Here is a 23,980-nt window from a genome sequence, read left to right as displayed (position 1 = left end):
GGCTCTCCAGAACTGAGGTCCTGATAAGCCAACTGCAAGAGCACCTAAGGGCCCTTGGCCCTGGCACATGAGTCCTCTTGGCCCCCAAGAGAGCTAAGCCAAGCCGGGTGAGCTGAGCAAACTTGCCCTTGGGCAATCTATACCTCTCACCCGTAGGTGTCTTCTTGGCATGCCTGAATTTCTTGCTGGCACCTGCCCCTACAGTCCCATGGCCTTTCCCTACATTTCTGCCAGGCTCTATCTCCCAGGCAGCCAAGGGTCTGACCCAACGGGGCAACCACATCTCCCAACGGAATTTCCCCCCAGTCGTTGGGATGATCCCCAGGAAAGGTTGTGAGAGCAGAGCCTGTAGACCCTAGCGGGTGCTTTGGCCTCAGCATGAGGGTCTGAGAATGGTCACCTCTCTGGGACCTGGTGCTTTTTCCTCTAAGTACTCTTCCCACTTCGCTTCCTCCCACACATCTGAAACCTAACCTCAGACTTGCCCCCAGTCATTTTTTCCTAATTCTGAAAACTGTCTCCTCTGGTTACAAATTCTTAATTAGTAACCTGTAGTGTTTAGTTCTTTGCTATGGGCTTGTTTGCAAGCTGGAGGCTCCCCGCCTCCACCTCATTATTTTTATTTGCATTTGTTTTGTGATGAATTTCTTCCTTCCGTCATATGTTTTGTTGCTTCCATTTCTTCTCAAGTATTTTTTTTTTTCTTCTGTGCAACCTTCTCTTCTGCTTTAAGAGCAGTGTTCTTTTTCAGGAGGGGACATCCCAACCATTGCTCGTGTAGGGTCAATGTGGCCGTGAGCTTTATAAATTCAGCGGTGTCTCTTGGGGACTCTGTTCACCCAGACATACTCAGTGATCAGAGGGTTACATTGAAACCCTAAATGCAGCTTTATTCTCTACATTTTTAAGCCTGTGCAGCAAACATTCAGCATTTTGGGGGCCGTGATCCCGTGTCCAGTCTCTTTGTTTGGCTGAGCACACCCACCGACTCCACCTTCATGACTATTATGGCCAGAGCTGAGAGATGAAGGCTCTTGGTGGAATATTCCCCACTTTGCCCACTGGGTGGGCAAAAGGGGATCCCAAACTCTTTGCCTATGACAGGGCCCTGCCCTCTGCCCTCCTCTTTTTACATCCTCTGATCCTAAGTGTGCCCTGGGAGTGCTATTTGCGAGGCCTCCTCTCTGTTTCCTACTTCTTTCCCCAGAGCCACCTCCGTTGCTTGTTTGCTAAACCCATTCTACTGTTGGCCTCATCCTTCCTCTCAGGCTCCCCTCCACTGGCTGGGCCAGGTGTCTCTGCACGCCTTCCCCTCAACTTTTCTGAGCATGTAAATCATAGCCTTGCACCCACTTCTCTCTTAGGCTGAGTCTCTTACTGTCCTTTATGGTTCAACACTTCATCCCATTTCCTGTCCCATGGTGGGGGGGGCCCTCCCGCACACCTTGACCTCATGCCTTCAACAATGAGCTGGCCCCTAACTCTCCGGCCCTGGTAGCCTCCCCTGAGGACCTCTTACCCAGCTGGAGGGCCCTCGCCTTCAGCTTGCATAACAGCCTCACATCTGAGTTGAGTGCCCCTGAGAAGCTCAGGGAAGCAGAGAGGGAAGGAAGTGTTTGCTCCCACCACCCGCTCACTCCCCAACTGCCTCTTTAAATATTTACCTAAGTCCAGCAGCAAGTGCCTCTTTGGATGCACCAAAGAGGGGGGAAGGGCTTCTTGGGGGGTGGGCTCCTCTTCTCAACTGTGAGCAGCCTCAGCTCAGTGCAGGTGCCAGATGTAGGAGACAACCCCCCTGCAGTGCTCCCCTCCCCCCTGCCCCCACAGACACCCCCAGTTGTCCTGGCAACGCTGGGATTGATTGGCTGACTGGTGAGTACTGGGCCTGAGCCAGGTGGGCTGCAGGCCAATGGGAGAACCAAGGAGAATTTTAGAGTATCTCGGGGTCTCTGTGGGCATCTGAGGGGCACAGCGTCCAGCTGTGGGGCTTGTTCTGAGCAGACACTGTGAGCAGGGCTTGCCATCAACACCAGTGTTGGAAAAGGGGTCTCTTTCTTGGAGAGAAGCCTCTGTGTTTGCACGATATCAGTCTTCTGTGCAGAGGTTATAGTTCTCACAAACTGTACGCCTTTTTCTTTCGTTTTTAAATTTATATTTTTAGCTATTTGAAGGTTGGGGAAGGAAGGGGTGGCCTCAAGTTTCACTTGGCACCAGCCTGGCCAGGATCTTGGGAACCTTGGAGAAAGAGGGAGGAAGGGAAGGACCGGACTGTTAGTTAGGCCCAGAGTTGTCACCTTGCCCCCAACCCAAGCCTCCGCACAGCCATCTCACTCTTGGCCTTTACTTAGGCCATTTCCCTCCCCTGGAAAGCCCACCCTCTGTGCCCTTCCACGTCCCCGCCTAACTCCCACCCTAAAATGCCAGGCAAGAACCAGTGGCACCTGCTCGGTAAACTTACCACCCCAGCCCATGCTGCCCCCTTCTCTGAAATCTCCCAGTCACAGAGCACCACTTTCTCACTACCTACACAGGTGCTTTATGCTGCCATCTCTTCCCTACCCAGCTGCCCACTCTGGGACTGGCCCTGGGACCATGCTTTCCCAAGGCTTCATTATACCGGAACATGGAGCATGCAGGCAGCCAACATGCAATTATAGTTAATCATAAGACTGTCACCAAACCGCCTTTCTAGGCCTTTGTGTTCATCTGTGAAATGGGACTAGCTCTGCCTGTCCTGTGCCCTCTCCAGCTGTTGTGAGGATCCAGTGACACAGTGGTGTGAATGGTGATGACGGTCATCTTCTGCTTCATCCTCCAGGGCACCTCTTTTCACCTGTTAAGAATAGGACCCAGACTCACCCTTTTTGCCTGTTTCTGACTTAAGCCCTTCTGAGAATGCTGAGTGATGGAGCACCCCAGGGTAGCCACCCCTTCCATGTGTGCTTCCCCCATTCCTCCTTCTAGTCCCTCAGCTGCAGGGGATGGGACAAGAGTCACTCTGCCCTTTGTGTGCTGAGCAGAACCGTGCCAGGGACGGGTGGGAACGGTTGCCCAGCTGCCCCGGTCACCCTCCCACCCCTGTTGCTTTTCTTCCCACAAACTAGCATGGGGAGGGCAGCACCGGCAGCTGGATGGGTAGAGTGACAAGTGGTTATCAAAGGGGCATCCCTGGCTGGGGAACACAGACTTAAGCTCTGACCAGAGAATCCCTTGCTGGCAGAGGCTGGGAACAGCTGGGGTGGCATCTTAAACCCAGTGATCTCAGTTCTGGACTGTTGTGGTAAGAGCACTGGACTGGGAGCCTAGTCCCCAGATTTAGGCTCCCCTTGTCCTGTACCTATGAACTCTTGTGACAGTCACACACTGAACCCAGGGAGGCAACATAGAATGGAGTTCTCGAACTTTTTGACTTCAGGACTCTTTAATATTCTTTAAAGTATTGAGGACCCTAAAGAATTATTAATGTGGGGGCCTCCCTGGTGGCGCAAGGGGTTAAGTATCATCATTATGAAGCTATCCACAACCACTGCAGCACAAGTTCAGTCCCCAGCCAGGTGACCCACATGGTGCAGCAGACCTCTCCTGTCTCACCCGCTGCTCCCCTCAGCAGTGTATTTCAGTTAGTCTGCCTGTTCTGCTCCCCACTCTGTCTCTGGTGAATCCTCTCACCCCCTGCACCTCTGGTCTGTACCCAGTTCTTGGATGCACAAATAAATCTTTTTTAAAAAAGAATTATTAATGTGGTTCATATCTATTGCTATTTACCTATTGCTATTTCCCGGGAAATTTAAAATATTAATTTATTTAAAATAGCAATAATTAACCTATTATAACATTAACAGCACACTGTTTAAATGAAAATAACTTTTACAAAGCAAAAAAAATATTAGAAGACCGTTGTTATTTTACATTTTTGCAAATCTCTACTCTAGCTTGCTAGATGATACATCATGTAGCTTCTGGAAAATTTCAGGTATTTTGTGTGAGCATGGAAGTGAAACGGGAAAATAATGTCCTAACATTATTTAGAAAATTAGTTTGCTCTCATGACACCCTGAAAAGTTGTCAAGGCAGATGGGCCCCAGAATACCCTTGGGAAACCCCTGGTGTTGACGTATGGGCTGGGCAATGCTGGTTTACACACCTGCCCTGCATGTTTTCCGCCTGGTGGAATGGGCCTCACTTTCCTTCTCTGCAAATGCGAAGTGACTGTATCTACCTCAAAAGGCTGGGAGAATTCAGAAGACAGAGCACAACACGGAGTAGATGTGATACCAAGCTTGGCTGCTTTCCTCTTGGTTGGGGCCTCAGTTTCCTCATTTTTAAACAGAGGGCAGGACTGGAAAATGTCCAAGGCTCTTCCCAGCTCCAACAGCCAGGGGATGTGTAGTAAAAAATGTTCCAGAACTGCACGGTTCCCACTCCAGCTTCAATGACATTTTTCTTTTTGGCTTACACGGATATAAAGGCACATTGTGCTCACTCTCCTGTGGAAACACATGTGAACACAGACACGCATGTCACTTACAACACATCCATGAACTCTGCCTAGAGGATGTGACCCCTGGGGGCCAAAAAACACACACAGAGGCACAAAAATACCTCCCCCAGGAAATATGCTCATGAGCTGGTACGGCGCGGGGCACACACATGCACACGTGCACACACGTCACCATGCGGTGCTCAGCTCTACCTTGCACACATGCACTCGCATGGACGCTTGTGTGCCAGACACGCAGACAGATGGCCCCAGAGACTGCGGTGGGGCACACAGCAGCCAGGGCCGCAAGTGCGCCTTTGTTTGACTACTGGAGCCCGGGGCTCCCCCCTCTGCGCTGCGCGCCCCCGCCGCCCGCGCCGCAGTCCGCAACCACCCCAGCCGGGTCAGCCTCCTCTAAGGCTCCGCGCATCTCTGAGCCGGCTCGCGGGAGCGAGCAGGGGAGGGGACAGCAGCCGGCGCCTGAGGGCTGCAGGAGTCTGCTCTCCGCAGCGGGCCCCTAGCTGCAGCTGCTGGCGGCAGCCGAGCCAGAGGTGCCAACCCGCAGGGGGTGGCAGAGAGCGGTGGGGCGGGGTCGGGGGGTCGTGGCTGGTGGCCTGAGGGAGAGCCTGCAGGCAGCATGGTAGCACTGCGGCCCAGGTGGGGCTCTGGGCCCAGGCTGCTGACGCTGTCCACGCTGAGCTTCTGCTTAATGCTGCAAGTTAGTGCCAAGAGGCCTCCCAAGACGCCCCCCTGCCCACCCAGCTGCTCCTGCACCAGGGACACCGCCTTCTGTGTGGACTCTAAGGCGGTGCCCAGGAACCTGCCCTCGGAGGTCATCTCTCTGTGAGTGCCCAGCCCTGGCCTGGGGGTGGGGGGTGGGTGGAGAGTAGGAGGGTAAGAACCTCTCCGGGAGTGGGTGGGAAGAACCCCTGCTTCCCCTTTCAGAGTGTGGGGACCAGGACTTCTCTAGGCAATCCTCAGAACAGGAGATTCCGGGTGTCAGCCAGGAAGGGAGTTCTGCAGTCATGCAGGCTCAGCAGCCATGGCTGGGGAAAGAGGAGTTTAGAGCCAAGAATGAATCATCACCATCATCGTCAATGACACCTACTGTGTGCAGGGCTCTGGACTTGGGGGCAGGGAGGTTGTTTACCCCAGCATGTGGATCCCTGCCTGTGATGTCACATCAAGGGCAGAAAGGCTCCTTGTGGGGGGAGGGAGCATGGCAGTGGGGGAGGGATAGTGACATACACCCACACGGTACCCTGGCATGGGGCAGGCGCCTGCCACTGGTCTGTCAACCACTCTGCACAGGGGCCAGCCAGCCTGTCACTTGCAGCGAATGATCTCAGGGATGAGATAGGTTGTGTGGTCCTGGAGAGCAGGGTGCTAATCCCGCACCCCCCAACCCATTCTAGTGCTCCACCCCTCACAGCACCCAGCACCCTGTGGGTGTTTGGATGATGGTGCAGGTAATGGAAATTTCTTTTGGCTGAGGGGGAAGTGGAGCCTGGGGCCATGAGTGCTCTGGGAGGCAGGAGGGGAGGGTGAGGATGAAGGGAGGCAGTGCGATTGCCCCAAGGGAAAAGCTGCTCCAGGTGAGGGCCCAGGCTGGCAAAGTGGGGAATTTCCAGGGCAAGTGAACAGAAATACCATGGCCTGTCCACCTCATGCCTCTAGTGCTGACCTTGTGTACTCCCCACAGTACTGACTTGGGTGTCCCCTGCAGGACGCTGGTGAACGCTGCCTTCTCGGAGATCCAGGATGGAGCCTTTGCCCACCTGCCGCTGCTGCAGTTCTTGTATGGGCCAGACCTCACAGGAGGGCGGGTGCGACAGTAGACAAGTCAGGCTTTGGCCTGGGGAGAGGCGAGCAACTGGAGGTCGCCTTTGGAGATTGGGATGCAGGAGTACCTTTCTGCCACTCCGTTGGGACACCCACAATGTGGGGCAGCTGCAGTCAGGATGGGCCAAAGAGTAGCATTTGGGGAAAGCAGGGTCTTCTATGCAAAAGCCTAGAAGAGGGTCTTTGGCACCCAGTTAGGAATGGATTTGCTTCCTCTGGAGACCCAAAGAAACTGGGTGCAGTAAGTTAGGCAGAGTGGACACTGTCAGGGGAAGAGTCATCTCAGAGACAAGTGACCCCAGGTATCAGGCTTTGAAGAAAGCAGGGGAGCTGACAGGGAGGGGAGACAGAGGGTCTAGAATTCTAAAAGGGTCTGTTTAAATTTGAAGGTTGGGGTACAGGAGAGAGGACACTTAGCTTACCTCCTCTCACCGTGGGATATTCTCAAATTCAGCACTGATCTTGCATCAGGGTGAGGGTGGGGAAAAGGAGAGAGGTACACTGTTGGGAAGGACCCAGTTTAACAGGAGAGGCTGGTCCCTAACTTTTTAACATGGGAGCAAACAGGACCCTGGGAGCTTGTGGCTTCTGGGGCTGGAATAAGCAGGCTCCTGCGTGACCTTGGGGCTGTCTGCTGGGGTCCTGAGCTATGGAGGCAGGGCAGCCAGGGGGAAGCCCAGAGGTAAGGCAGCAGGCTGGGGCCTGGGCAGCAGGCACACCCTTGAAGGTCTAACTCCACCTTTGTCTCCACAGGTTGCTCAACTCCAACAAGTTTACGCTGATTGGAGACAACGCCTTCACAGGATTGTCGCATCTGCAGTACCTGTGTGTGGGCAGGACAGGGAACGGGAAACAGGAGGGAGGAGGACTCTGGGCCTGGGTGGGCTGAGAAGGGCAGTTGAGTGAGTGAGGCGGGGGAAGGTGAGAGCCCTTGTGTCCTCTGAGGGCAGGGTGCACACAGAGCGTCATTTCATCCATCCGTCCCTCTGCCTCACCATCCTGCCTTGATGCCTTGTCTCTATGGGCTCAGTGTCACCAGACTTGAGCTGGAACTATTCAGGGCCGCGGGCTGTGGGAAATAGCTGTTGGGGGCCTGGGGTCCTGAGTGGTGGCTGAGACAAGTTCTTGTTTCCTCCAGCTTCATTGAGAACAATGACATTTGGGCGCTGTCCAAGTTTACCTTCAGGGGACTGAAGTCTTTGACACACCTGTGAGTACATCACACACATAGGCACTCTGGAGCAAAGCCCAGCTCTGGCCTCTGGCCTCAGTCACCAGCTTCAGGTGACCTGGGGGTCTCTCTTGCAGCTCGCTGGCCAACAATAACCTGCAGACACTGCCTAGAGACATCTTTCGGCCCCTGGACATCCTGAGCGACTTGTAAGGCCTGGGGCCACCTCTTCAGACAGAGGGGAGTGTCCCCAGAGGGAGTGTGGTGGGAGCTGGAGTTGGTACAAAATAGGGTCTTGAGAGGCTTGGAAGGTTTGGGTTTGGGGGACCTCCAAGATTGGTAGCCCTCTAAGTTGGGGTTCTTCAAGGCATTTATGGACCCTTTAAAAATGGCCAATATATTAAATGTGTATGCTTTTTTTTTCAAAGTGTATTTATTATATGTGTGTTTGACTTGAATCTACATAAAGTCCTGCAGCAGAGCCACGGTCATTGACGGGTGTTTTATGCAAGCAAAGTAAAGCCCTGTGTTGGGGAAGCTTTGGCTGAACTAGGATGCAGCCTACAGCTGGGCAGGGTATGCACTGCAAAAGGCACCTGGCCAAGGGGGTAGGCAGGGCCTGGAACTCAGCATCCACGATACTGGCCAGGCCTGTGTCCCCAGGGCTGCCTCCACTGCAAGGGAAGCATTCTCTGATTGGCACAAAGATGCTGTGTGAGCAAGCAGCCGCCCTGACGGTATTTACTTCTGAAAACCTAGAGGGCCTGTGTGGGCAGAGGCTCTGAGCACCTTTTTCTCCCTGTGTCCCCTCCATCACTCATGATCCAGGGACCTGCGAGGCAACTCGCTCAACTGTGACTGCAAGGTAAAGTGGCTGGTAGAATGGCTGGCACACACCAACACCACGGTGGCCCCCATCTATTGTGCCAGCCCACCCCGTTTCCAAGAGCACAAGGTGCAAGACTTGCCGCTGCGGGAGTTCGACTGCATCACCACAGGTAGGAGGTGCCCGGCCTTGGGCTGGGCCTCCCTGGGACAGCTCCGAAGGCACTGCCTGAACCCCTCATGACCTGCCTCATGAGTTGAGCAACATTACCACCCAGAGAGCTCTGACCTTCTCTCTCCCCACACAACTCTCATCCTTACAGATTTTGTGCTGTACCAGACCCTGTCCTTCCCAGCAGTGTCTGCAGAGCCTTTCCTTTACTCCAGCGACCTCTATCTGGCTCTGGCCCAGCCAGGTGCCAGTGCCTGCACTGTCCTCAAGTGGGACTATGTGGAACGGCAGCTTCGAGACTATGATCGGATCCCAGGTACCTGTGCCCCACGGACTGTGAGGCCCTAATAGGAGGCTGGGGGTTGCAATGAGCTCCACTGATCCACTCTATTGTGTCTCTATAGGTAGAAGGATAGATGAGACATGGATTCTGTCCATAAGAACTTTCCAGTCTTTGAAAGGAGGCTGATATATCCAGATGACATCCACATAATAAGTGCTAGGAGGGCAAAATGAATACGATGCTTTGAGAACACAAAGGAGAGGCCTCTTTTGTCCAATTAAGGAAGGCTTCCTGCTGAAGGGGGTGTCTAAACTGAGTCTTGAGGAGTGAGGGAGAGGAAGAAATCAGAGGTGATGCCCAGTTTTCCGGCTTAAGTAATTGAAAGAGTGAGCGAAGGAGGGGGAAATAGGAGTGGCTAGTGAGCTCTCTTTGGAATCCACAGAGTTTGAACTGAGCCTAGAAAGCTGAAAGAGATTTGACTAGGAGAAAAAAAATGTGGAAGGGTGTTCTAGCAGAAGGAACAGCATGAACAGAGTCAAGAAGCTGTGCACCAGCTTAGTGTGTGAGTGCATGCACATGTGTGCATATATATTGTCTGGCTATAACATAAAGTTCAATGTGGAGAGTGGCAGGCAAGACCAGAGAGAGATGAGGGTCAGGTCATTGACAGCTGTTGAGCAGAGCGTGTGAAAGAATCCAATCTGTATTTTAGAAAACTCTCTCTGTGAACAGTGTGAAGGGTGTCCCAGCCTGGGGCAAGACGTGGGCAGACCAGTAGGGGGATTTGCAGGAGCCTGCACTGGGGCAGAAGCAGTGGGGCTGGAGAGATCTATTTGCAAGGGAGGACTGATCTGATACAAGAGGATGCACAAAATTTACATTGCCTGATACCTCTGAAAGAACTTGAAGTTGTTATAGAAAATTTTCCCCAAAGAAACTCCAGGTCTAGATGGTTTCCCTGCCAAATTCTATCAAACACTGAAGGGAGAAATGACACCAGTTTTACACAAACTATACTAGAAAGCAGAAAGGAGGGTAGTGGGACTTGGGGACTGATCAGCAATGGGTGAGTGAGGGAGAGGAAGACATGGGCAGGGGTGACTGGGTGAAAACACAAATTGAAATTGAGAACACAGGAGGCGGGGTATACATGGGACCTGGGGGTAGAGCTGCAGCTCAGTTTTGACCCAGGAGGATTTGAAGTGCTTATGCAGGAGAGGAGAGTCTGAGTGGCAGCTTAGGAGCTGGGGACTTCAGCATGTGGGCAGGCCAGGTTCAGCAACACTTACCATGCAGTGCAGGTGGGCTCCCAGGAGGAGGAGCATGGGTGAAGCAGGAGATGAGAGGTGACAACTGGACACCCCGGGTCAGGTGAGGTGTGTGGCCCCATATGCTCTGGGCTGTGAGTCCAAGTATACTTGTACAGACTCTCAGACATAAAAGCTCTTTCATAGGTGGGAGCTCTTTGGCATGGTTTTTATGCACAAGCATCCAAACACTCAGGTGTCATTTTGCACACGTAGGTCCTATCAGCTCATTATGGCCAAGCTCAACCTCTTCCTTCTTCCCCTGCCTGATCCCTTGCTAGCTGCGGGGGTAGCTCTGGGCAAGTAACTTAGATTATGAACCTCAGTTTCTCTGTGAGTGAAATAGAAAAATAATAGGTCCTTTTCAACACAATTAACTGAAGCAATGTGTTTTCACTTAGCACAGTGACAGTACATAATAAAAAGTCAATGACATGGGCCTCCCTGGTGGCACAGCGGGTTGAGTGCCATGCTGTGAAGCTGTCCACAGCCTCTACAGCGTGAATTCAATTCCCAGCCATCCAGGGAGAAACCCACATGGCACTGCAGACCTCTCCTGCCTCGCCCGCTGCTCCCCTCAGCAGTGTCTTCGATCTGTCTGCCTGTTCTGCTCCCCACTCTGTCTCTGGTGAATCCTCTCACCCTCCTGCGCCTCTGACTGTACCCCAGTTCTTGTATAAATAAATAAATCTTGAAAGTCAATGACATAATACTGGGTTGTTGGAAGTTTCGCACAGAAAACAGAAAAAAATGAGTCATGACTTTTCTGACCAGCCAGTAGTTCATAGGTGTCTATCTAGGGACACCTATTTTGTGCTTAGTACCAGCACAAAATGGTACTTGAACCTGGGGAGCAGGCGTGGCAGGAAGGTGAGCTAATTATTAGCTGTGAAACTGTGAGAAAACATTGAGCAATAGTGGATGAACGTCAAAGGAGGTGGGATTCTGTAGCAGGGAGCCTTAGCTGTGGTCCCGGGTGAGAGGGGACTGACCCCCTTTCCTGAGGGTGTAGCCTGGGGCAGGAGTTCACGCTGCCTCCCTCTGTCCTGACAGCCCCCTCCGCGGTGCACTGCAAGCCGATGGTGGTGGACAGTCAGCTGTACGTAGTTGTGGCCCAGCTGTTTGGCGGCTCTTATATTTACCACTGGGACCCCAACACCACGCGCTTCACCAAGCTGCAGGACATCGACCCCCAGCGTGTGCGCAAACCCAACGACCTTGAGGCCTTCCGCATCGAGGGCGACTGGTATTTTGCTGTGGCTGACAGTTCTAAGGCAGGTGCCACCAGCCTCTACCGCTGGCACCAGAATGGCTTTTACTCCCACCAGGCTCTGCACCCCTGGCACCGCGACACCGACCTGGAGTTTGTGGACGGGGAGGGCAAGCCGAGGCTGATCGTGTCTAGCAGTTCCCAGGCGCCGGTCATCTATCAGTGGAGTCGCTCCCAGAAGCAGTTTGTGGCCCAGGGCGAGGTGACCCAGGTGCCTGATGCCCAGGCTGTGAAACACTTCCGGGCCGGGAGAGACAGTTACCTGTGCCTCAGTCGCTACATCGGCGACTCCAAGATCCTGCGCTGGGAGGGCGCCCGCTTCTCTGAGGTGCAGGCCCTGCCCTCCCGGGGCTCCCTGGCCCTACAGCCCTTCCTTGTGGGTGGCCGCCGCTACCTGGCACTGGGCAGCGACTTCTCCTTCACGCAGATCTACCAGTGGGATGAGGGGCGACAGAAGTTCGTCCGGTTCCAGGAGCTGGCCGTGCAGGCCCCTCGGGCTTTCTGCTACATGCCTGCTGGGGATGCTCAGTTGCTCCTGGCCCCCAGCTTTAAGGGACAGACACTCGTGTACCGACACGTGGTGGTGGATCTCAGTGCCTAGGGCTGCCGAGGTCTCTGGGTTCCTCGGGCAGCTGCTGGAAGCTGGGTAGGAGCTTCTGTGTGAACAGCGTGTGTGCCTGTGTGAAGACACGCGTAGCCAGCCTGCACCTGTGCCCTCACGTGCACCTCCCGTGAGCACAGGCATGTACCATGGACTAGCCAGGGAGTCACTTCTCAGCATGAAGACTTGTCTATGCACCAGGCAACCCGGCACCTAGGACCTCCCTATCTGTAGACACCTGTCAACCCATACCCATCTCTAAACAACCCCCCACTTGCTCTGCTGCCTTTAAAATACTCTGGCTCTGGAGGGGGTGATGGAGAAGGGAGGCTGAACCACCCCTCCTGCTCCTTGACTTTTCCTTCTGGCCCTTGGTCTCTCCTGTTGGTGCTCCAGTTGTCCGTTTACCTACTCATGCTCCACTCATAGCCCACATCCTTCATCCTGCCAGGTGTACTCACCCACACTGCTCTCCTTCTGCATGCACACGTGGATGCTGATGGAACCCTCAGGCACACGCTCACACAACTGTCTTCACCCCCATTTCCAGGTGCACACATGCAGATTCAGCTGCCTAGGGGGTCCCTCCATCCCCTTGACTCTACTTGGAGAGGGCACATAGTGCCTGTTCCTCCTCTGCGCACCCTGGTATGCCCGCCCTGCAGCTCATAAGGATGAGAATGATCCTACCAGCTTCCGGGCTACAGCTTGACCTCCTGGGGGCAAAGCCCTTCTGCCCAAAGCAGTAATGAGAGTCCCAACAGCCCCGGCTTCTTCCTAGAGCAGGCTCGTTCTCATTGCAATTTCCTTCTCTGACCCTGGATCCAGCTCAGCTGTGGACAGGAGACCATCCAAGCAAAAGCCTTTCTGTTTTTCTCTCCTGCCGCTGTTGCTGCCCCAGCCTGTCTCTGAACCACCCCCTGGTTCAGCCAGCCTTTGGGATGTGGACTGTGAACTGGTCTGGCTCTCTGGGTGGATGCAAGAGGGTCCAAGAGTAGGGTCAAGCCAGGGACCAGGCAAGCATTCGGGCAAGGGCAGGAGAGGAATGGACTGGAGAGTACTTGGGGGCCTTGGCACCGCCTCAATCCACAGAGGCGCAGGCCAGGATCACTGCCTTTCAGTACTAGCTGATGGTGGAAGGGGTGTGGGCCCTGCGGGAGGGGCCCCTGGGAGCCAGGCTTCTGCTGCCCTCTGCTGTGTGCTGGGAACAGCCACAGCCAGCACTGGGGTGCAAGGCTGGTAAAGAGGAGTGGGGAGAGAAGGCTCTTTCCTGTGCCCAGGCTGCCTGAGGGCATCTCCTGGCAGAACACAAGAGGCACTTGGGGGGCAATGTTGAGACTTACTTGCTTCAAATAAAAAGTTCCTGCCTTGTTTGCAGGCTCTCAGGTGTGCAACAGCGATGATCAGTGGCAGCTGTTATGAAAAGTAGAGCTGGGGCCATGTTATCTGTCCCTGCTGCTTGCAGGGTCTGGCTCCAGCTTTAGACTCTTCCTCCTGGCTCTCTTCCCACTGAGGAGTACAGTGTGAGGAGGCACCCCAAGGTCAGCTGTGCTGGGGTGAGGAGTTCACGGTGACGACACTCAGGTGTGGGGCGAGTGCGACTGGTCTCCACCACCTGGGGCTGACTCACAGCCCAGGTGTTCCTTCCTGGGGCTCAGTCTTAGGGCCCCCTGAGTCTGTCTCTATCAGGCCAATCCCAGCTGGCCTGGCCAGAGGCAAGTCCAGTGGTCGGACCTTCTGTTACTCTCCCACCCTCACTGCAGGGCAAATGTCTGTCATCGCTGCCATCCTCGGCCCTGGGTGTGAGATTTCAAGCAAGTCGCCTGATTTCCCGAAGCCTCAGCTTCTCCCTCCTTCTATCAAGCAGATAATAAAACCTCCTTTGTCAAATCCAGATTCTGCCATTTACTGATAGGGAGGCTGTAACCACGTCACTTAGTCCATTTATGTCTGAGTTTCCTCCTCTGTAAAATGTGGATAATCCTCATGCCTATTGACAAGGTTTTTATGAGCTTTCAAGGCAATAATATGATATGAATATATGGAAGGGCTTTGTTTTTTTTTTAAGATTTATTAATTTATTGCAAATGGCCAACAGACATATGAAAAAATGTTCAACATCACTTGTAATCAGGGAAATGCAAATCAAAACAACCATGAGATACCATCTTACACCAGTGAGAATGGCACATATTAAAAAAACTAGCAACAACAAATGTTGGCGAGGTTGTGGAGAAAAAGGAACTCTCCTGCACTGCTGGTGGGAGTGCAAACTGGTCCAACCACTATGGAGAGCTGTGTGGAGATTTCTGGACCTACTAAACATAGAGCTTCCATATGATCCAGCAATTCCACTCCTAGGTATTTACCCAAAGGACACAGAAACATCAATTCCAAAGAACACCTGCACCCCTATGTTTATAGCAGCACTGTTTACAATAGCTAAGCTTTGGAAACAGCCCAAATGCCCAAAAATAGATGACTGGATCAAGAAGATGTGGTACATATATACCATGGAATATTACTCAGCATTCAAAAAAGATAAACACATGCAATTTGCAGCAACATGGATGGCACTGGAAGGGATCATGCTCAGCGAAATAAGCCAAAAAGAAAAAGAAAAATACCGGATGGTCTCACTCATAGCAGGAATCTAGAAAACTTAAATAAGGGATCAGGAAAATGAATAACTATAAGAAAGTGAAAATCAAAATCAACAAAAAACTATGAACCAGAGACACTTTTTGGGGGGTGGGGGCCAGGAGGGGAGGGATTGGGGTCAGAATGGGGCATGTGCAGTTGTATGGGGGAATATAAAAATAAAATTTATTATTTAAAAAAAAAAGAAAGCAAAAAAAATTAGGTAAAGAATTAAAAAAAAAAGATTTATTAATTTCTGCATAAAGAGCTGTGGTATAGGCCAGAGATGCAGAGGGGTGAGAGGATTCATGAGAGACAGAGTGGGGAGCAGAACAGGCAGACTAACTGAAATACACTGCTGAGGGGAGCAGCGGGCAAGACAGGAGAGGTCTGCTGCGTCATATAGGTAGCTCCCTGGCTGGCCAGGGATCGAACTTGTGCTGCAGAGGCTGCGGACAGCTTCATAGGTTGTGTCTTAACCCCTTGTGCCACCAGGGAGGCCCTACGGAATGCCTTTGAATAGCGTATCTGGCACAGAACTTGGATTTCCATTGGCTGGTAGGACCGCATGACAGAGGTGCTCACAGAGGGCTACTTTGTGGGAGAGGAGAGGGTTGAGCTTTGGGGAGACTGGCTCTTGTGGATAAGAGATTCTAACCCTTTCTCAGTCTCAGAGCCCCTATACCCAGCACCTTGCCTGTAGCCTCAGATGCCCAGCCAACCTGGTCCCCCCACCCGTCACAACAGAAACTCTCACCGGTGATGTCTCGGTCTCCACCACCTCAAACCATGCTCCTGTGTCCTTGGCTTAGCAGGTGTCCCAGGGATCACTCTGCCATACTGCCCTGGAGATGCCTGGCCTGAGTTTCCAGTAGGGAATGGGCCCCGTGCGGTGCCAGGGACAGGTTGCCAGGGAGAACGGGTTGAGTCTCTCTGACACGTTGGCAGATAAACATCAATATCACTGCCACTCCCCCAGGACTCCTCCCAGGGGCAGAGCCATTTCTCTCTCTGCATGCCCAGCTTTCTGCACTTGGGAATGGAGCGCACTGCAGGTCGCTCTGGTCACCGGCCCTGGGGGGTCACCCACATGTCTAGGGAACTGCCTAGCAACCTCGTGTAACTGGGTGATTGTGTCAACAGCTTAGGACCAAAGGCCGTGAGAGGCAGAGTCCACTCACTCTGCCAAAACCGAGGAGGTGACATCCCTCAGCTGCCTACCTCAACCCCCCTGTGCTGAGCCCTGCTCTCAGCAAACAAACCTCTGACATCTTGTCCCTTAGATTTCCCAAGCACAGGAACCAGAATTTTCCACATGAGGGACAGTCGCAGTGGGAGGGCTTACAGTGGACCCACAAGAGCTCTTCCCGAGCAAATGGGGGCAGAGAGAGGCCTGTGACACTGAGGTCAGGCACAGGCCTCTGGAGGGCAGTTGAGGGGGAAGTGGCTCACAGCAGGCACCAAAGGACTCCTGGCTACCTGTACACAGCCCGCCCAGGCACCCTTCCCTTCCTCCCCAGTTGTGCCCCCCTCCCGGGCTGGTCCCCTGCTGAGTCAGTCACATCCTTCTGCTCAGAGGAGACAAGGTTCTTCTCACCTCAATTACAAGTCTGTGCCCAGAGAGGGAAGGTGACTCGACCTGCCTGAGGGATCCTAGCCTTGGTCTTTCTTGTTCCTCTCATGTAGGGTGGGAGCTAGCCCGTTTGAGGGGGCGGTGACCAGGGGCAAGGGAAGCATCAGGCCTCAGGGGGAGTTTCTCCTGTGGGACAGTTTCACTGCTGGCTCTCACACCCAGCAATACCAATAAAATTGATGATAATAATTAAGACTATATAATCAACATGTGTTTATTTATCCCAAGAAGCCTCCTCTCCTGGCCCCCATCATTACCTTTCCATCCTGTTGATAGCTGGTGGGCGTTAACTAACTATGGCTCTAATAAAAAGTAATAACTGCCTGAGTTTCCCGCTCCCACAGCTTTGGACAGCAGTGGTGTCCCTCTTAACTCCAGCCTGTGAGGAAGGGGGGAGACTGTGGGATGCGCACACTGTACTCCCCATTTTCAAAGGTAGGAACTGAGGCTCTAAGCAAATGTGCAAAGAATGAAACCCCACATGGAAAGCTGTAGAAGCAGGCAAGTTTGCCTTCTCTGTTGAGTCTCCAAGTATACATCTCCCTCCCAGGGGAGCTTCTCCTGCCTGTGCCCCTTCCAGGGCATCCTCAGAAGACTGGCTAAAGGGGACATTATCCACCATCCAGCAACAAACACCACCAGGTGACATTCGGCAAGTTATCTTTCATCACTGAGCATGTTTCCTAAATGGTACAAAAGGATCTTTGTAAAGATCAAGATCCTGTTAAAAAAAAATCACTACAAAACGGCAGCTGATCAAGCTCTCAGGGATATTTGTTTTTGTTTTTTTTTATCCTCAGGGGCGTTTGTATTCTCCACTCACAGGAATGAGTGGCAGTTCAAACTTGGGGTGCAGAAGGCACAGGAGGCTGAGGGTTCTGTCCAGAAGCTGTCAACTGCCCAGGGCCAGCCTGCACAGGCATGTGCGCTCAGGAAAGGGATTCCCAAGGGAGGTCAACAGTGACACGTACTCTTCAGAGGTGGGAGGGGGTCCCTCGGATTCCCTCTCCCCACTTCCTCTGCACTTCACCCCGAGATCATCCCCGGATCTTAGCGGCACCAACTGATCCGCTGATCAGTGGTATAAAACCGGGCCAAACCTCAGCCAAACCTCCTTCCAGCCCTTGCCTGAGCCTGGAAGGAAGCGCCCTTCTCCCATCCCCAGCCCAGCTCCCATTTTACAGAAAGGAAAAACGAGGCAACAAAGGGGCTGTCAGTGAAGAGCCGCGAAAGCCCTGCAGCCCAAATTTTCTCTATTCCCTTCTTCTCCGTCCACCTTTGGGTAGCAGCTTCCCAGCCCTTGATCTCCCAGGTCAGGAGGCTAGTCAAGCCACGGGCCCCACCGGCGCGGCGCGGCGCATCGCCCCTTTAAGGCCCGGGCCTCTCGCCTCGCGGACCTCGCCCCGCCTCCCGCGGGCCGCTCTGCGCCTGCGCGCAGCGCCGGAGCCCTGGGGTTGGGCCGCGCTCAGTTCCGTGCAACTTTCAAGCGAGTTGCAAACTCCGCCCCGGGGCTGGTGCGGGCGGCGGCGGCGACCCGCTGGGGAGAGCGACCCGCCACCCCGGCCCGGACCCGCAGCGGCGCCGCGGCGGGGCCCGAACGGCCGGTTCGGCGGGACGCGCGAGTCAGATCGGTAACTGCTGGAGCGGCTCCGCCGGGCAGGGGAGCGCCCAGCCCGTGCCCGCGCTCTAGGGGTGCCTCCCTGCCCCGCGCCCCGCGCCCCGCGCCCCGCGCCCGGCTCTTCGGGCTCCCCGCGCTGCGGAGGTAGCGGGCCCCGCTTTGTTCGAGGGGCTGCCCAGCTCCCCTTTTGGTCCCGCGCCCTCGCCGTTAGCCCCACCTTGGCCCCCGAGTGAGCGCCCCGCTGGGAGTCTTCTTGGGGCTCCCTTCGCCCCCCGAGGCTGCAGGATGGTGTCCTGGGTGATCTGTCGCCTGGTGGTGTGAGTATGATCGCCCTCCTCCCTCTGCCCCCGGGTGTGCTCCCCTCGCGGGGTGGAAGCTGGGAGCGTCAGGTGGGAAAGGCTTTCTGAGTCTCGTCGCCCCATTTCCTGCCCGATACCGCCACCCCGGCAAGGGTTAACGGATCCCGGGGGGGGGGGGCGGGGGGGGGGCCCTGCAGGCGGCCTGGCGGTGTGCTTGTCTCCCCACCCCCCAGTCCTCCTAGGCCGGTGGCGGCCCCTGCCGCACTCACACACTGTGGACAGGTGCGTGGGTCGAGCACCACGGGGCCGTTGGCAGCCCCTTGACAAACACATGGTGTTGTGGCAGGTTGTGGGTGGAGAATCCAGGTGCTTGCTTCCCATCTGTCAGTCACATGACTCACTACCCTGGCCTCAGCCTCCCCACTCTGTCCTACTCTTTACCTTTCAGTATTCCAGCACCTGGCTCAAACATCCCTGTCTGCAGCCTGGCGATGCCAGGTCTGGTGGCCCGGAGCCTGATTGCATGTCTTTGGGAGGGGACTGTCTAGTGTTCTCACCGGCTTAGAAGCTTGCCTCCCGCCCACCTCCTTGTGTGGCAGTGTGTGCTGTCGCTCCATCATGCACCCAGGACCCATGGGTGCAGGCCTGGACAGGCTTGGGATGTTTGTAAACAGCAGGGTGGGGAGGCAGCTTCCAAGGCACTGACTCAGGCACAGGTTGTGCCAGCCAAGCGGGAAGAACAGGGAAGGCACTGCCACCTGGATTCTTTGGGGGAGGTTGCCACTTAGGGGGGCAGAGGAGTGGAGATGGTGTCCTGAATACTCCCCTCTCCCCCCTCTGCTTTCCCGGCTGCTCTTCCAGGCTGGTGTTTGGGATGCTGTACCCAGCTTATGCTTCCTACAAGGCTGTGAAGACCAAGAATATTCGTGAATATGTGAGTGCAGGGTAATGGGCAGGAAGGCTTGCCTCATGTGGGGTCTGATGACAGTCTTGGGAGGAGAGGCACTTGTGTGGTAGCAGTTGACTTGATGAAGTGGGATCTAAGCTGACCTCTCCCTCCTCCAGGGCTCTGATCAGATGGTATATCTTGAGCAGAGAGCACAGGCAATTGAGGTTCCTCTGCAGGAGATTGGGGGTGAAATCCATCAGGGGTGGGTACAGGAATGAGTGGCTCAGATGCAACTCTCAAGGGCCAGCTAGATGCCAGGGGAATGCCCCGGGACAGGCTCTCTGGAATCTCTGGGCTGGGTCAGCCTGGGACAGGGGAGTTCGCCCTATGGGCTAAATGGCTGACCTCTGACCTCTTGTCACCCTGCCCCTCCCAGGTCCGGTGGATGATGTACTGGATTGTCTTTGCCCTCTTCATGGCAGTGGAGACCTTCACAGACATCTTTATTTCCTGGTATGGGTACTGGAAGCTGTGGGCGGGATAGCCCAGCTTGGCCTGCCTCCTGGCTGACCTGGCCCCTCTGTGCTCTGACAGGTTCCCTTTTTATTATGAGATCAAGATGGCTTTTGTGCTGTGGCTGCTCTCACCCTACACCAAGGGGGCCAGCCTGCTCTACCGCAAGTTTGTCCACCCATCCTTGTCCCGCCACGAGAAGGTACCCAGGGGAGGGTGGGAGGCAACAAGCACTGGACTGGGGGACGTCTGGGTTCTAAGTGCAGTCCTGCTGCTATTGGGCTGTAGACCTTGACAAGCTTAGCCTCCTTCCTTTTCTGAGAAAACCAAATGGGGGCACCAAAAGGATGTGTGAAGCCATTGGAAAGTTTGTTTGGTTTATGGAGGGAGGCTCGAACATGGCTGTTCACTGAGGTGTGGGAGTCGGGGGAATGGGAGTGAGTAGGGAGCCCCACTTTTGGTGTGGTTGCAGGTGACTGAGGATGGGCTGGGAGGCGTGACAGTGGCTTCTCTAGGTCTGTAGTCCAGTGTCCCTGAGTCCTGCTCCCCTATGTCCGCAGGAGATTGACACCTACATTGTGCAGGCCAAGGAGCGCAGCTACGAGACGGTGCTCAGCTTTGGGAAGCGAGGCCTCAACATTGCTGCTACAGCTGCTTTCCAGGCTGCCACCAAGGTGTCCTGGACCCCCAGTCTTCACCAGCTCCCTACCCTGCCCTCCCCCCAGAGCCTTTTGGGCAACGCTGGCTCTCTGTTAGGAAGCTGTTCTCCCTGTCAGGGAACAGGGACAAAAGGTGGCAGGTGGGGTGTTGGCAGGAGCATGGAGCTGGGACTGCAGTGAGCCTGTCTTGAGACTGACTGAATGACTGCTCCTGTTCCGTGGCCTCAGTTTCCTACTGATGCTTCAGAGGCAGGGCTGGAAGGTTGCCAAGTTGCTTTCAGTTCTGAAGTCTGTGCCTCATCATCACCTACATGCCAGCCCTTGATTTCCTGGCAGCTGCCCTGGCGGAGGCCTGTTCCTGCTAGGAGCCCCGCCTCTCCCCTCCTGGTGATGCAGTGGCTCCCCTCCCTTGCAGAGTCAGGGGGCACTGGCAGGAAGACTGCGAAGCTTCTCCATGCAGGACCTGCGCTCCATTCCCGACGGCCCTGCCCCTACCTACCGGGATCCCCTCTACCTGGAGGACCAGATACCCCGCCACAGGCCACCCATTGGTGAGTGGGCTAGGGGCCTGGCGCTCTCCTGAAAGGGTGGCTTCCTGTGTGAGCTATGGCTTCCCCTAGGGCTAGAAGAAGGTGGGCTGATCCCCCAGCCTTCAAACAGCACATGCCCCGCTTTGCTTCCCTGGCTCCCTCTCCTCCACACAGGGTACCGGGCAGGGGGTCTGCCCGACAGTGACACTGAGGATGAGTGTTGGTCGGATACAGAGGCGGTTCCCCAGTCACCAGCCCGGCCCCGAGAGAAGCCTCTGAGCCGCAGCCAGAGCCTGCGTATAGTCAAGAGGAAACCTTTGTCACGGGAGGTAGGTGACAAGGGTGGCAGGAGAGAGGAGGGCTGCTCTGACTTCAGCCCACACTGCTCATGTCTGTCTGCTCTCTCTTCCCCAGGGCACCTCACGCTCCCTGAAGGTTCGGACAAGGAAAAAGACCATAACCTCTGACATGGACAGCTAGGGCTGGCAGTGCCTGGCCCAGTCTTACCTTGTGCCGTGCAGGGGCCTGGGAGCTGTTTGGAGGGGACCTCTGGCTACACAGCTGGCCTGCCTGTACCAGCTGCTCAGGTTCTGCCCTCCTGGCTCCCACTGTTGGTTAGGGACCAAGAGCAGGTGCCAGACTATGCCCAGGGATGCACCCACAATGTACCAAAGCAGACAGGACCCAGGGTTCTGTTTATTGCCTTTCTCATCCCTCTGCCTTCCCGCGTTTGGGTCCGGAACCCTCTCCAGACCCTTGCAAATGAAATCAGAAGCCCAAGTTCATTCCTTCCTGTCCTTCCAAGTACTTGATGGCCTTTTCCAAGGCTTTGTGTGTGTATTGGGTTGTATGTTTTATGTTGGTGAATGAGCTCATATTTGTGTAAGTTTTGATAAATAAATACAGAAAAGTGTTCTATTTATCCTTGTTTGTACCCTCATTCCTCACAGCACATGTTATTAAGAGGCCAGACCTGGTCTAGGATGTGCTTAGACAGACCTGCCAGAGGGGCCCTACCTTCTGGGGGAGACAGCCATTGACAGAGTTGCAATGCAACATAGTCATGATAAGCTCATGGGGGCCTCTGAGGGACACAAATATGGGAGAGTTGGGGAACCAGCCCTGAGAGGAACCAGGGCCTAAGAGGACATGACTGGAGCTGTGCACTGGTTAGGTCTGGGGAGGTGGGCTTCCGTGGGCTTTTGGGGTCTCTAGGCCGTGAACACTCAAGTTTTTACTGGGAACATTGTACCACTGCAGAGTGGCCGCAAGAGGGCAGTAGCTGCCAGGTTCTGGGCTGCCCCCAGTTTCCAGGTCAAGGAGGGTGGGGCTTGGAGGTTGGCCAGAGCCTCGCCTGCAGGGGCCTGACTGCTGGCTGGCTGGAGGGATGTTGCAGAGCTCTGGGCCAGCCTCCCAAGGACCCATCCTGCTGCTCAGGTCGTTGCTCCGCAGCCTGCCCCAACCATGGTATTGCCTCTGTCCTGAGATCCAGGCTCTTTGCCTGGGCTGGCTCCACCCTCTTCTGTCCCTGGATGCCGGTATGACCCAGTGTCCCCAGGGCTCTTCCCCTCTCCCAGCCCTTGTCTGCTCCTCCTTTCCTGGGAGAGCACTGGATGGGAGGGGAGAGTGTAGCCTGGAGTGGCCTGAGGAGTGTGGATTAACTCCCAGTGTGGGGATTATCCAGGCTTTATTTGGGGGAGGCTCTTAATCTGCCAGGGTGGTTTAACTTCTCACACATTGGTGCTCAATGACTGCCTCTCTTGGCATCCCCTGGCCTTGCGGTGTTGCCTTATCTCCTCATTTATTCATTAAAAAAAAATCTCTCTTGAGCATCTAGCAGGTGCTAGGCTTGTAGTGAGGATAAGGAAGCAAAGTCTAGGAATGTGACAGCCTTGCAGCAGGAGACGCTGCTCTGTGCCCCTGCCCATGTCTGTTTGGCCTCACTATAATCTCGTGAGCTATGGTACTATTATTATCTCCATTTTACAAACAGGAAAATAGGGAAGGAGAGGACAAGCCATTTGCCCAAGAAAGTGGCGGAACGGGGTTTCGAACCCGGCTAAAGGAGATGTGTCTTGCCTGAGAGGCACAGGGCCCTTTACAGAGATGATTCCTCTGTCCTCCCTGATAAGTTGCCAGGTAGGGCTTAGTCCCATTTTACAGATGGAAAAACTGAGACAAGAGGCCCGGCACTTGTCCTTGAAGGTTGCCTGTGGGTTGGGCCCTGTCTTCTGAAGCCTCCTACCAGAAGCTGCCTGGATAGAGCCACACACACAAACTAGGGGAAGAACAGAACAGAGGAGCAGTGGTGAAACAAAAGCATGAAGAGAAAGTTGGGGGGAGGGCTGAAATTGTGGGGTGCTGAGGGACTTTCACAAGGGCTTGCAACCCTGCCTTTGCTCATTCCTCAGATGGGCCTGGAGTGCTGATGCTTTCTCCCTGGTTCCACCACATCCCCAGCCACTTCGCCAGCCCTGCTGCCCCTCAGCTCTTGCCTCAGCCCTGCTGCTCCTGTTTCTGTTTCCTGAGCACATCCTACATCCAGGCACCAGCCTCTAGCCCTTTGTTCCAGCTGTGACTCTCCTGACTTCCTGTCTGTCCTTCCCAGCCTGTCAGGCCCTTCCTTTAAGATCTGGTTTCTCCCAGAAGGCTCCCCTGATATACCAGCCCCTCCACAAGCTCCTAAGGTTCAAGCTCTGGCTGTTCACCCTGTTCTGGGCACAAGACACTATGGACTGTGTGGGTGTGCCCATGGTCTTCCCCTCCCTTCCCCAGTGGGCCCCTGGACAGCTTCTCCAGCTCATCAATCAGACTGTCCCATGACTCCAGGCAGCCTGTTCATGCTGTTCCCTTGATATGCTCTTCCCCCACCAAACCCTCTGTCCCATTCCTACGCCCTTTGATCCCCACTCAGACATCACCTCCCCCAGGAAGCCCTCAGTGCATTCTCCCCCTCACCTCTTGCTGTTGATTGCTCATCCTAACCAAGTGTCTCTGTTCTCACATGGAATTGTTTTTACCTAGAGTGCATCATTTTCTCTCTCTCACTACACTGTGGCATCACAAAGAACAGACTTGCATTTATTCACCTTTGTATCCCAGACTGGAACAAATGGTAGCCTAGCCACAATGAAATATCGTCATGCATGTGTGACTAAGAAGCTACTTCTGGGTTCCTGTATCACCTCCTCCTTGAAGCTCCCCAGACTGCCCCAGGGTGGGGTTTGAAGCACCTGTAACCACTTGTT

General features: G+C 54.6%; 2 protein-coding genes across 2 annotated transcripts; both read left to right on the top strand.

Annotated features, from left to right (window-relative positions):
- Positions 1 to 5,117: 5,117 nt before the first annotated feature.
- Positions 5,118 to 11,951, top strand: LGI3 (leucine rich repeat LGI family member 3; the record flags this gene model as incomplete). Its single annotated transcript, XM_084244743.1, has 8 exons — positions 5,118 to 5,323; positions 6,207 to 6,278; positions 7,076 to 7,147; positions 7,461 to 7,532; positions 7,631 to 7,702; positions 8,322 to 8,491; positions 8,642 to 8,806; positions 11,134 to 11,951. The coding sequence occupies 8 exons, from the start codon at positions 5,118 to 5,120 to the stop codon at positions 11,949 to 11,951; spliced, it is 1,647 nt and encodes a 548-aa protein (XP_084100869.1).
- Positions 11,952 to 18,127: 6,176 nt separating this feature from the next.
- On the top strand, positions 18,128 to 21,212 carry REEP4 (receptor accessory protein 4; the record flags this gene model as incomplete). The annotated part of the gene is made up of 8 exons (XM_084245310.1): positions 18,128 to 18,159; positions 19,003 to 19,075; positions 19,467 to 19,543; positions 19,625 to 19,745; positions 20,104 to 20,217; positions 20,618 to 20,753; positions 20,907 to 21,061; positions 21,147 to 21,212. The coding sequence occupies 8 exons, from the start codon at positions 18,128 to 18,130 to the stop codon at positions 21,210 to 21,212; spliced, it is 774 nt and encodes a 257-aa protein (XP_084101436.1).
- Between the last annotated feature and the right edge of the window lie 2,768 nt (positions 21,213 to 23,980).

The sequence above is a fragment of the Talpa europaea genome (genome assembly GCF_964194135.1).
Source record: "Talpa europaea genome assembly, chromosome: 10".
Lineage (NCBI taxonomy): Eukaryota > Metazoa > Chordata > Mammalia > Eulipotyphla > Talpidae > Talpa > Talpa europaea.
This window is presented reverse-complemented; position numbering and strand designations above follow the sequence as displayed.